The following is a 13,483-nucleotide window of genomic DNA, read 5'->3' as shown; positions in this document are numbered from 1 at the left end:
CAAACCTTTCAAACCTTTCAAACCTTTAGAACCTTTAGAACCTTTGGAACCTTTGGAACCTTTAGAACCTTTCAAACCTTTCAAACCTTTCAAACCTTTAGAACCTTTAGAACCTTTAGAACCTTTGGAACCTTTAGAACCTTTCAAACCTTTAGAACCTTTCAAACCTTTCAAACCTTTAGAACCTCTTAAACCTTTCAAACCTTTAGAACCTCTTAAACCTTTCAAACCTTTAGAACCTCTTAAACCTTTCAAACCTTTAGAACCTCTTAAACCTTTCAAACCTTTGAAACCTTTCAAACCTTTAGAACCATTCAAAGCTTTAGAACCTTTCAAACCTTTAGAACCTCTTAAACCTTTCAAACCTTTCAAACCTTTCAAACCTTTAGAACCTTTCAAAACTTTAGAACCTTTAAAACCTTTCAAACCTTTAAACCTTTCAAACCTTTAACTCTAACACTATCAATACTCAATACCATCAACATTCTTAGCGATCCCACACTGTTTCTTCAGGAACAGTACCTTCTAGTTATTATTATTATTATCATTATTGTAGTTGTTATTATTTAGTATGTTTAGTTCTATTAGTTTGATTGATTTATTGGTATTAGATTTGTGGGCACCAAGGGCACACCTCTCCAGGCCTAACTGGCCTTGACTGACAGGAAAGTAGGCCTGGGTGATTGGGAGATGGTATGCACCTAATCTGATTTCCCAGAAGTTTTCGCCAGCTCTCGCATACAAACGGGAGGGGCGAGGACTTCTGGGCCAGAGCCCTGGTATTTGTGCGCGGGATGTAGCTTACGCTCAGAATCTGAGCAGACACGCCTCTTACCGGTCTGAGAGCTGTCCAACTCGTCTAAACAGTCCGACAAGAGGCAAACAGCAGTACACAACAATGGGCCAGAGCGACAAGAACAATGCCACAATGCCATGTTGACCTTGTTTGTACTATACTATGCACTTTGGAGAAGTAAAGAAACGCAAACTATAATTCAAACCTGTGGACAATGTTTTATTTCGCCTGCGTTGAAAACAAGCCATAGGTCCATCAGTGGGTTTTGATGAGCTGTTTGGAGCCAACAAAATAGCCATTACAGGGACATTCTGCATAATGAGTACTTTTACTTTTGGTACTTTAAGTACATTTTGATGCCAATACTTTTGTACTTTTACTCAAGTGCATTTTGAATTCCGGACTTTTACTTGTAACAGAGTATTTCTATATTGCAGTATCAATACTTTTACTTAAGTAAAAAATGCGAGTGCTTTTTCCACCATTACTTTTCAGCTATGGCAAGTCAGCAAGCAAAAGGAAGTTGTGGTAACAGATGCACCATTGAGCCAAAATAGATGTAGCAGCAGGCTGTTGACTTCCTTTCCAGCATGATGCATCTGATTGACAAGACATGTCTAAGCCTGACCATTTTAGTGCAAACACACAATGCCCTATTTTTAATGACGTGCAACCTTTGGGCTATTAGATTACTTTCCGGTTGTTCCTTATAGCTTGATTTTGTTTTCTATTTCACAATCAGTTCTGACAGTGCATTCCATGCAATCATGGTTTGATACAGCACTGTACCTTGCATTGAGCTTACTGGGTTTAACAGCTTCATAAAAATCTCAAGTGGAACATTTGGGTCCCTCTGTATAAAATGACAGGTCAACATATCATTTAGTATACTTATCTTCGTTCATTAACTTACAACAAAGTCATTTGTTAGATTTGTTGAGCAACATTTGTCTTACATTGACAGTTGACCATCCTCAAATTAATCATCTAAGTGAGTGTCATGTCCTTTATGCTTATTTCTGAGACTGAATTACGTATTCAGAAAATAATGACCTCTTGAGCTTTAAAGCAATGTGTGCTTTTCTGAAGATACTTGCCTTAGGCGAGAAAAAAATGTAGATTGACAACACTCCTTCTAAAAGAATGATATGAACTGTAGTTAGAATTTTTGTTTGCAACTTATTTTCTTTTCCTTTTTCCTGTTTTATTTTGAACTAGAAATATTTTATTTTTCTTGGACAACCCCTTTATAAACGTAATTATTTTTGTTATTACTTTGAACAATATGACACAACTATACAGACTGAACCTGACCCGCCATGATCCAAGGAGCAGGTCCAAACCCGGACTGACAGCGGGAGTCTGTTCAAACCCCATGATACAGGTTCTGGGAACACTCCAGACCTTCCTCTCAATGTATGTGAGGGGTTCTGCCCGAACACTGCTGCCCTCTGGTGATGAACTCTTCTTATCGACCCATTGTGGTATCGCAAACGTCCGATGAGGATCTGCTGATCCAGTAGGTGAGAAACAGTGTCCTGGGCATGACGTTAAACTCCAACCGCAGGCTGTAGAGAGGTAGTACCTTACCTCAGCAAGGGTCCTCTAGCAAAGGAAAATATCCCTATACTGTTAGTCCTGGGCCTCCTACATGCCTGTATGGTACTTCCCGTGGTGCCTAGTCTAGCCAACACATTGGGAAAGGAGAAGACCGGTTTTCGGCAGACTGTGTGGAGGCTCGTGGCTGGTGGTGCTCCTGGTGCTGACCTTGCTGCTAAAGATGGAGAGAGGGTGACCGGGAAACTTCGGGTTACTGACCATGACACTGAACTCATGGACTTGCTCCCAGTGAAGGGGGTGACTGGTTATTTTCCTATATCCCACAAGGTCACATGATGTGGCCTGGGAAACTGCGCTGTGAGACCTGGACCTTTCATCACTCGTGTGGTGTATGAGCATGGGTCTTTTGTTGTGATTATGATGGACAGTGGACAAGAGAAGACGGAGAAGGGACTTTTGCCTGGGCTTAAAATGCGGTCACATATGGGACTGATGAGACTAATATGGGCTGGTTTGGATTAAGACGGACAGTGATTCTACTGCTCCGGTGGTCTGGTGAGGGTCAATTCATTCTGTTTTGATGTGTGTTCCATAAAGGAGAAAATAAAAATGTAAAGGGTTGATATAACTTTTTTAGTTTTATATTATCTGCTGTTTCCCCTTTGTTTGCTACTATGTCTGTAGTGGTGGTGAATTATTATTTTGTCAAAACCATTTGACTTGCATTTACCTTTTTGTTTGTACTTCAGTGATATTTCATCTAATTTGTACTTTTCATTTGTACTTTTTGCGTCTATAGTTTTTATAATAGACGCTTCTGTGTCTAACCTGTTCAAAAGGTCCCTGAGGTTCGGGTATAGTTCGGGTTCCGCTCCAACAAGGTTTGGACGGTTCTAACAGCGGTCTGGCCTTATTTAGACGCTGTCTGGTGGACACACACACACACACACACACACAAACACAATTTCACCTCTACTTCTAAGAATAAAAATAAATACAAATGTTGATCTACAAGCTCACAACGTGCAATGTATGCGCTCTGATGAAGTAGGCTGTTCATTTACAAAAACAAAACAAAGTTAAAACATGGAGATAGGAGGTTTCTGCCCAACAGCAATGATATGCCACCTAAATGTAAATGTAATGATTTTACGTTTAAACACGTAAACAGCACTTTTACACTACACTGTCCATTGTCAAGTTCATACTCAGTTATGACAGTTTTTCAGTATGTTTTTTCATTTGGTCGGTGGTGTGGGGCTCGCTTTTAATAATAAACAAATACATCTTCCCCTTTTCACATGGTCGTTATTTTAATTTTTCTGCAAAGATGCACTATGGTTGGCTGTCATACATATGACACCCATAGGGTGCTATAAGTTGCTCTGAGCTCCTCAGTGTTCACTGACAACAGTTTGAACAACAAGACACTTCTCTGACTGACGTCTCTTCAACACTTTGAAACAGGTATCTATGCTTTTATTTGATTGTCTTTATTATATAGACATGCAATGATTGCTATCTAGAATATAGTTATTTAAGCCATTAAGACCTGAGGTCGATTCTACAAAATGTCTCCTAAATCAGTAGATCTCAAACGTTTTCCTGCCAAGGACCCCCCAAAATGATATGTATTTGGCCACGGACCCCCCCCCCCCATCTGAAACTTAACTTTATTGTGCCATGGACCCCCAGAAGAGAAGATTTGTGTTTTAAAAAAATGCTAAATTATGGGGGGAAAAAACACAATTTTAAAAACATTTTTAAATGTTCCAAAAATAGCAGACGTACAAGCTCACAGCGCGGCACAAAGTGACACGCTGTGAGCTTGTACATCTGCTATTTTTGAGAACCACTTGTTCTAAACCGCTGTTGTAAATTGTAAGACATTTCTGAAAAAACTCATGATGTTAGCTATATATATATATATATATATATATATATATATATATATATATATATATATATATATGTTTTTTTTTATATATATATACAGCTAAAATCTAAAATCACACAGATGCTTTCCCGGTTTGAATGGGTTAACGCTTATTTTAACATAAATAAACATAACTTACAAAATGTGGATGTGTGAAATTTCATCATCTCTATTTTAGTAACTCGCACCGAGCATTTTTTTTTTCTTCTGACACCAGCGTGTATTGAAGTATAAATGAGGCTTCAGTCAAACAGTTTCTACCAGCTCAGTATCAACAGAGACTAAAGCTATCATGGCTGATCTACCATGTAGGGGTGTAAATGTATTTGAAACATTTTACAAATCATGTATGGAGGTCCCTGGCACCACATTTTTTAACTATAATAATAGTTAATAGTTAATATTTTTTATAATAAAAAATACAAAATAAAATAATGGTTCAGCTGAATAATTTTCAAATGTTAAAACAAAGCATGTACCTTAATTGTTTTGTTATTTTTGATTTTAGAAAAATTTTGGAGATGATTGGCACAACTGCTGTTTATCACAATAAAGAGATGGATCTGTCTGGTGGAAACGTCTCTTTCAGGGAAGACTACAATGAGACTAATACTACTATTGATGACTACAAAGATGAAAAACACACTGATCCCCTCAATATCATGTACCTCGTCATCTACAGCCTGGTCTGTGTGCTCGGCGTGTTGGGGAACGGTGTGGTCATCTGGGTGACGGGCTTCAAAATGAAGAAAACCGTCAACATTGTTTGGTACCTCAACCTCGCTGTGGCCGACTTCCTGGCTACTGCGTCCCTGCCCCTGAACATCACATACATAGCTCTGAGCCCCCACTGGCCTTTTGGTAAATTCATGTGCAAAATGAACTTTACCGTTTTCTACATGAACATGTATGCCAGCATCTACACCCTGATGGTCATCAGTGTTGACAGATGTGTATGTGTGGTGTGTCCAGTGTGGGCCCAGAACCACCGCAGTGTCAGGAAGGCGTCTTGGGTGAGTCTGGGTGTCTGGGTGCTGGGCTTGGCTCTGAGCTCCCCTAACTTTGTCTTTAGGGACACATGGCCCTCCTACCGTGATGACATCGTCTACTGCGAAGACAACTATGCACTCAGCGGTAACTACAGCACACCCGAAGTGAGGCAGTTGGTGAAGTTTCGATTTGGGGTCATGACCATCACTCGCTTCCTCATGGGATTCGTGGTCCCTTTCACTGTCATCGTCTCCTGCTATTCTGTCACCATCTACCGGCTCAGGAATAATCGTTCGCTGGCCGGCCAATCAGGTCGCCCCCTCAAAATCATAGGAACTGTTATCACTGCATTTTTCCTGTGCTGGGCCCCCATACACATCATGTTTCTGATTGACTTTGTGAATGGCCTGGTGATAGAGTTCAGTATAACACTGTACCATGTGCGCATCATCGGGATACCCATAGCTTTCGGCCTGGCGTATCTCAACAGCTGCCTGAACCCACTGCTGTACGTGTTCATGGGTCAGGATTTCAAGGATGTATTCCGCAGCTCTATCCTAAAGGTTCTGGAGAAAGCCTTCACTGAAGAGCTGCCTCAGACCAACACTTCCACAAACCCAGGGAGAACCAGTGAAGAGCTGCCTCAGACCAACACTTCCACAAACCCAGGGAGAACCAGTGAAGAGCTGCCTCAGACCAACACTTCCACTAACCCAGGGAGCGCCAGTCAAGAGACTGCCTTGTCTGAGACCCAGGTTTAGGGTTGTCTTTGAATTACTTTAACCCATTCAAACCGGGAACGCATCTCTGTCAGTTTAATTTCTTTGTGCATTTTTGGGGGGGAAATCGGGGCACATTTGTGCAAATCTTTGTATATATATATTTTATATGCTTTATATAAGTAAACATTTGTAACTCAAAACTTTGCTTCTGGGGGATTCTACAAAATGTCTTGAAAAATGTATATTTCTATATCTGTGGTTCTAAAACAAAAAATATCCAAAACAATATGTTGAAGTAACAGTCTAAAAAATAAAAGCTTCTCTTTGACGTGCATCTTTAATGTTTGTATTAGTTTTTTCCCTGCTCTCCCTCCTTTTGTTTCTTCTCTTTTTATGAATATCAACAACATGATGGAGCTTAGGCATACAGTATATATATATATATATATGTGTGTGTATATATATATATATATATATATATATATATATATATATATATATATATATATATATATAATTCACCCACTTCTTGTAAACCAGTGATGTGACAATAAAGTTTATTCTTGATTCAGGTTTCAGTTTGTAATTGTACACATAAAACACATTTTAATGTTGTGCAGTGGTGTAAAGTAACGAAGTACATTTATTTAAGTAGGCCTACTGTACTTAAGTACAATTTTGGTGGTATGTTTTACTTTACTGGAGTATTTCCAATTTTCAGTACTTTCAATACTTCTACTCAACTACATTTCAGAGGCAAATATTACACTTTTACTCCACTACAATTGTTTGAAAACTTCAGTTACTAGTTACTTTTTAGATTTTGATTATTATTACAAAACATACATCAACCACTTCAGCCCCTATATACATTCCGGCCATTTGAAAATAGCAGATCTACAAGCTCACAATGCGTCGCACTGTGACGCATTGTGAGCTTGTAGATCTGCTATTTTCTAAAGATTTGTATACATTTAAAAACTTGTGAAATGGGACATTCTGCATAATGAGTACTTTTACTTTTGGTACTTTAAGTACATTTTCATACCAATACTTTTGTACTTTTACTCAAGTACATTTTTAATTTCGGACTTTTACTTGTAACAGAGTATTTCTACATCACAGTATTGATACTTTTACTTATATAAAAAAACACTCACACTCTAAATGTTTCTATTTACTTGCAACTGCAAAATAGTTTGAATCATATATAGTCATTTTCATAGACATCAATCATATATTCATAAGGCCTATATTATAAATGCTAGAAATGTGTGTTCTCCGCCAGGCCGGGCGGCCTACCCAGGGCTGTGTTAGTCATTCTAATAGCAACTCAGTTCCATTGTCTATAAAACAAATTATTTAAAAATTATTCTAAATATAAGTTGTGCTCTGAGTTCTATCTGTTTCATTTAGCAACTAGAAAAAGTGCTCCTCGGAGCACAGGTCTCCGCCAGGTCAGGTAGGTTATTGTGGCCTCCTGGTGGCGCTATAACAGGCCAATGTGAAAAGGGTGCCATTTCTTCTTAGGCCTTGCACGGCAATCGGACACTGCATTCATGATTTGAGGCATTTTGTTCCAAATTTTTTTTTTTGCTAAATTAGTCCTGCTGGTGGCAGGCCAATGTTAAAAGGGTGGCATTTGCACCTCAACATAGTGTGAATGTGCGTGCAAAGTTTGACCGCAATCGGATGCTGCATTCATGATTTGGGGCATTTTGTTCAAAACAAGCCACTACTGCAAACTTTAGATGTCAATCTTAGCCAATCAGGATGGAATGTGAAAAATCAAACATGACTATAGAGATCATGTGTACCGATTTGCGTGAAATTTGGATCAAATCGGAAGGAGTAATATACAAAAATGTGTTTTACATAAGTCGGCCTCCTGGTGGCGCTCTAAAAGGCAGATCTTCTTTTTTAAACACCAATCCTACGGGATATCACACGCGCTCACAAGCTTACATTTCTCTTAAAATTCCTCGAATGAATAGTGAACAAGGAAAATCTGCTTTTTCATTTTATGCCCCTGACAAATGGAATAAACTCCAGGTCTCTCTGAAACTGGATAATCTGATCTCCAAGGCATCATATAAATAGCTCTATATTCTGATTGTACTCATTGCTATGAAGTGTTTGTTCAGTAAAAGGAGTCTCTATGTCTCTCCAGCTCTTTATTAACAGAAAATGCATTTTCAGTGCTCTCTCCTGATTGGCTTAAATTCGTCACCTACCTGAAAATGTATATATTTTCTGTTAACTAAAGAGCTGGAGAGACCCCTGTGACAGAACAAACGCTCTGTAGCAATGATTACTATCACAATATAGTACTTTTTAACAAAAAAACTAAACAAACTACCAAAAAATATCACTTACCCTACCTTTAACTCAAATCTTTGCTTCTGGGGGGTCCCTGGAACAACATATTTTTAGATGGGGGGTGGGGGGGGGGGCAGCCAAATACATAAACCTTTGGGGGTCCTTGATATGAAAACAAATTGAGAACGACTGATATTGAAACATAAGTTAGGATTTAGAAGACATTTGTAGAATCCCCAGAAGCAAATATATAAATGGGTTGAAGTGAGTAACTAAGAAATGTATCAATCATTCTGGACACACCTTAAAGCTTATAAGCTCTGTCCAGATTGATACATTTTCTACCATCATAGCCTAATTGTTTACATTCTTCAACAACCTTTAAAAAAGTCTTAAGCAGACATTATCTGCAAGGTACAAAGTATAGGTCTACAGTAGGCCTATAATATGTATATGATTTCATAATGTTGTGATGTGTATATGTGATGTTAAACCCATATGGCTGGACCAACAGTTGGTTTTCACAGCTCCACCCTGCCCTGGACGTTAGGACCATGCTAAGACTGCATATTATAAGCAACTTTGGGCTTGTTTTTCTGTAAAGTTGCATGTAAATATCATAGAGTTCTATATAAACGGTCAATATAGCAGCCTTCTCAGTCTTTTTAACACCAACTGTAAATGAGCCAAAAGCTTCTTATGCTGGGGGGGGGGGGGGGGACAAGTTCAATGCTGTATGCAATACTCAAATTAATTTAAAAATAACGTTTTTTTGTTTAATCAGTGGTTGGTTATTATATTAAACCACTAATTATCTGACTGATATGCTTTTATATCATCTTAACTTTCATGTTCTCTCCACACTGACTTCCTTAGATCAAGACTATCGTAGATGTATTTTATCGATTTTTACATCTATATAAATTCTATACGAGTCTTAGCGACCACCCCCCAAATTGCCCTGAAATGTCACCAGTAAAGCCGGTATTAATCCAAACATGTACAAATTCTAAATATATGGTGCTTACCCGCTTGCCCCAAATTTTAACTAGGTGTCCGGTATGTTTGTGCAATGTATTAGTCCATATTTTTCAAATAAAGAAGTGTTTAATCCCGTCTGTGGCCGATTCTGTCAGAAGTTCCCAATGGGTGCTACTGACAGAGCGCATCCGGTGAAAGCCAGAATTACACTCAATGTAAAGGGGAAGTAAACGAGGGCGGAAAATGGTGTTCGGCCACAAACGGGATTACAACAGTTCTTTACTGACAAATATGGACTAATACATTACACAAATACACCGGACACCTATTTGGAACAAGCGGGTAAGCACCTTATATTTTGCATTTATACATGTTCGGGTTTTACTGGTGACATTCCAGGGCAAACTGAGGGGGGGGGGGGGGGGTCTAAGACTCTCGTTGATACGAAAGTAAAAGTCAAGACTCGATAAAAAAAATACATCTACGATAGTCTTGATCTAAGGCAAATGTTTTCTTACCCTCTTCATTTCTCTGAGTCATAATAATAATAATGATGTGTGTGCTAGAAGCGAGCATGGGGGGGATGACTAGCTGTAGAATACAACTCTCGTAGACGTATTTATGATTCTGACGTTTTCAATCTACGAGAGTTGTAGGGTTCACCCCCCATGGAGACAGGGACTTTCTACACTATGCCCCGTAGACACTCCAAACATGTACAAATTGAAAATAAAGGTGCTTACCCCTACGCCCCAAATGTTCACAGTCTCTACGGGGTAGTAGTTTAATGTAATAATCTATATCTTTCAATAAAGAAGTGTTTTAATGCCGTCTGTGGCCGAACGCCATTTTTTCACCCTCGTTTACTTCCTGTTTACATTGAGTGTAATTCAGAGTTTCACCGGATGCGCCCCGTCACTACCGCCCATTGGGAACTTCCGACAGAATCGGCCACAGACGGCATTAAAACACTTCTTTATTGAACATTTGGGGGGTGGGGTTAAGCACCTTTATTTTCAATGTGTACATGTTTGGAGTGTCTACGGGGCATAGTGTAGAAAGTCCCTGTGTCCATGGGGGGTGAACCAAAACGTCAGAATCATAAATACGTCTACGAGAGTTGTATTCTACAGCTAGGGGCCGGGGGATGACTATTAGTGTGACTGCGCGTTAGTGTTTCCGTTGTGTCACACAAATTGTCGTCCCCCTATGCTATTGCTAGCTGCTAACACACGCCGACAGTCAGTCAGACAGACAGACAGACAGACAGTCATCATCATAGAGTTCTAACATATCGGGGGTCGCCATGCACTCTTCTTTCCAGGGTAAAGTGGGAGAGGTTCTGCTCCCAGGAGATGTGTTCTCCATGGAGAGCGGAGCTCCAGAGACCATCAGCCTGACGGAGGCCTCCAGGAGCGGGGAGAAGGTGGTGTGTGGACCGGGGCTCCGCAGGGACGGAGGCCGGGTGACGGTGTGTAAGAGCGGGCTGCTGAGACACAAAGCACCCAACGTCTACTGGATGGAGTCCCAGCAGAGGAGAGTGAGTTCATCTATATTATTATTATTATTAGTATTAGTATTAGTATTATTATTAGTATTAGTATTAGTATTAGTATTAGTATTAGTATTATTAGTAGTATTAATAGAGTCCCAGCAGAGGAGAGTGAGTTCATCTATATTATTAGTATTAGTATTATTATTAGTATTAGTATTAGTATTAGTATTAGTATTATTAGTAGTATTAATAGAGTCCCAGCAGAGGAGAGTGAGTTCATCTATATTATTATTATTATTATTATTATTAGTATTAGTATTAGTATTAGTATTAGTATTATTAGTAGTATTAATAGAGTCCCAGCAGAGGAGAGTGAGTTCATTTAACTCTTAATCACACACGTGCAGTGGTGTAAATATGTACATTTACTCAAGTACTGTACAGTACTAGTAGTATTTTGATAAATGGGTACTCTCTCCTAATTGGTTGAAAATGTGCAACCCAACTGAAAATATATTTCTGTTTATTAAAGAACCGGAGAGAAGGGGAGACTCCTGTTACTGAACAAACACTCTCTAACAATGATTACTATCACTAATATTTAATATATATATAGTGCTTCAACCTTTTAACAAAACACTGTTTTGTTTTAACTGAAAAATATCACTCACTCCACCTTTACTGAAGGTGAGTTTGGCCCCTACTAGTAGGCTATATGGGATGCTCTCCCCATAGACCTAAAGCAGGGGTCTTCAACGTTTTGAAGGACCCCCTCTCTGAGGGAGAGATGAAGCAGGGACCCCCTGCTTCATCCCTGCAATATATATATATATATATATATATATTGTGTTGCAGATTAAAGCTTTTTTATAGATGTTGGATTCATGTTAATGTGTATTTTCATACATTTAACCACTTAAACCGTCAATACTTAGTAAACTTTCACTATGTACTTAGTCTGCTCTTTTTCCCCGTCTCTTTGCCGAAAATAGCCGATCTACAAGCTCACTGCGAGGCGTTGTGAACTTGTAGATCGGCTATTTTCGGCTAAAGTTGTCCTTTAGAATAGGGATGCTAGGGTTCAAGTGGTAAAAAAAAACTACGTTTCTATCACATAATGACTTGGTGGACCCCCTGTAGTACCTCTGTGGACCCCCTAGGGGTCCCGGACCCCCTGTTGAAGACCCCTGACCTAACGCATTGGTTCTCAAACCTTTTCATGCCAAGGACCCCCAAATTGATATGTATCTGGCCGCGGACCCCCATCTCAAAAATATTTTGTGCCAGGGTCGCCCAGAAGGAAAAAAAAAGTGACACGCTATGAGCTTGTAGATCTGCTATTTTTGAATAGCCAAACTATACGGATAAAGTGGTTAAATTGATTGTGACACTGTATTAACACATTTTGCTGGGGACCCCCTGGTATTATTAATGCTAATCTATGATCTTCTGCTCCATGAGCTTGTGAAGCACTTCTATTGTGACTGTCAATCGGTGTTGCCAGATTTTGTGTGAGGAACAAGCAGACAGGTCTACAAATACCAAGCCCAAAAAAAGCGACTACAGGCTGCTTGACCACGTTTAACCACGTTTAACTCTATCTACTATAGCCGATCTACAAGCTCACAACGCGTTGACTCGTTGTGAGCTTGTAGATCTGCTATTTTCAAAATAATCTTGAAAAAGAAGAAGATATTTGTGTGTTTAAAGGGATACTTCACTTTCGGGCCGGGGAAACATTTAAAAAATATATTAAAAATAAATGAAAAAAGTAATGGAAAATTCATGGCCCCCTCACGCATTAGAGTGTCCTACTAATGTGTGAGGGGGCCTTTATTTTGCCATAACTTCTTTCATTTTTTTTTAATATATATTTTTAATGTTTATTTTATGTGAAAGTGAAGTATCCCTTTAAATGCATGTATGTATTTATGTATTCATTTATTTATTCATGTATGTATTAATGTATTCATGTATGTATTCATGTTTACTCTCCTGTCAGTACGTTCCCGCCAAAGGAGAGTGTGTGATTGGCATCATAACGGCCAAATCAGGAGACATCTTCAAGGTGGATGTGGGCGGGTCTGAGCAGGCCTCTCTGTCATACCTGGCGTTTGAGGGCGCCACCAAGAGGAACCGCCCCAATGTGCAGGTACTGTCTGTCTGTCTGTCTGTCTGTCTGTCTGTCTGTCTGTCTGTCTAATAGACCTACAGGTCTGTCTGTCTGTCTGTCTGTCTAATAGACCTACAGGTCTGTCTGTCTGTCTGTGTGTCTAATAGACCTACAGGTCTGTCTGTCTGTCTGTGTGTCTAATAGACCTACAGGTCTGTCTGTGTGTCTAATAGACCTACAGGTCTGTCTGTCTGTCTGTGTGTCTAATAGACCTACAGGTCTGTCTGTGTGTCTAATAGACCTACAGGTCTGTCTGTCTGTCTGTGTGTCTAATAGACCTACAGGTCTGTCTGTGTGTCTAATAGACCTACAGGTCTGTCTGTGTCTGTCTGTCTAATAGACCTACAGGTCTGTCTGTCTGTCTGTCTAATAGACCTACAGGTCTGTCTGTCTGTCTGTCTGTCTAATAGACCTACAGGTCTGTCTGTCTGTCTGTCTGTCTGTCTGTCTGTCTAATAGACCTAGAGGTCTGTCTGTCTGTCTGTGTGTCTAATAGACCTACAGGTCTGTC

General features: G+C 39.5%; 2 protein-coding genes across 2 annotated transcripts in view; both read left to right on the top strand.

Moving 5' to 3' along the window:
• Positions 1-4,849: 4,849 nt before the first annotated feature.
• On the top strand, positions 4,850-6,043 carry LOC308075726 (chemerin-like receptor 1; the record flags this gene model as incomplete). The annotated part of the gene is made up of 1 exon (XM_080415672.1): positions 4,850-6,043. The coding sequence occupies one exon, from the start codon at positions 4,850-4,852 to the stop codon at positions 6,041-6,043; it is 1,194 nt and encodes a 397-aa protein (XP_080271798.1).
• Positions 6,044-10,545: 4,502 nt separating this feature from the next.
• Positions 10,546-13,483, top strand: part of LOC308076506 (exosome complex component RRP40-like) — a 6,963-nt gene continuing 4,025 nt past the window's right edge. The window contains exons 1-2 of the mRNA XM_080416835.1: positions 10,546-10,844; positions 12,802-12,951. Of these exons, the coding sequence (XP_080272961.1) occupies positions 10,611-10,844; positions 12,802-12,951 (384 nt within the window). The 5' untranslated portion in view covers positions 10,546-10,610. The remainder of the gene's footprint in view (positions 10,845-12,801; positions 12,952-13,483) is intronic.

Source organism: Gymnoscopelus braueri (assembly GCF_963280865.1).
Source record: "Gymnoscopelus braueri genome assembly, chromosome: 20".
Classification (NCBI taxonomy): Eukaryota; Metazoa; Chordata; class Actinopteri; order Myctophiformes; family Myctophidae; genus Gymnoscopelus; species Gymnoscopelus braueri.
The sequence above is the reverse complement of the archived record's forward strand: the minus strand, read 5'-3'. Positions and strand labels throughout refer to the sequence as shown.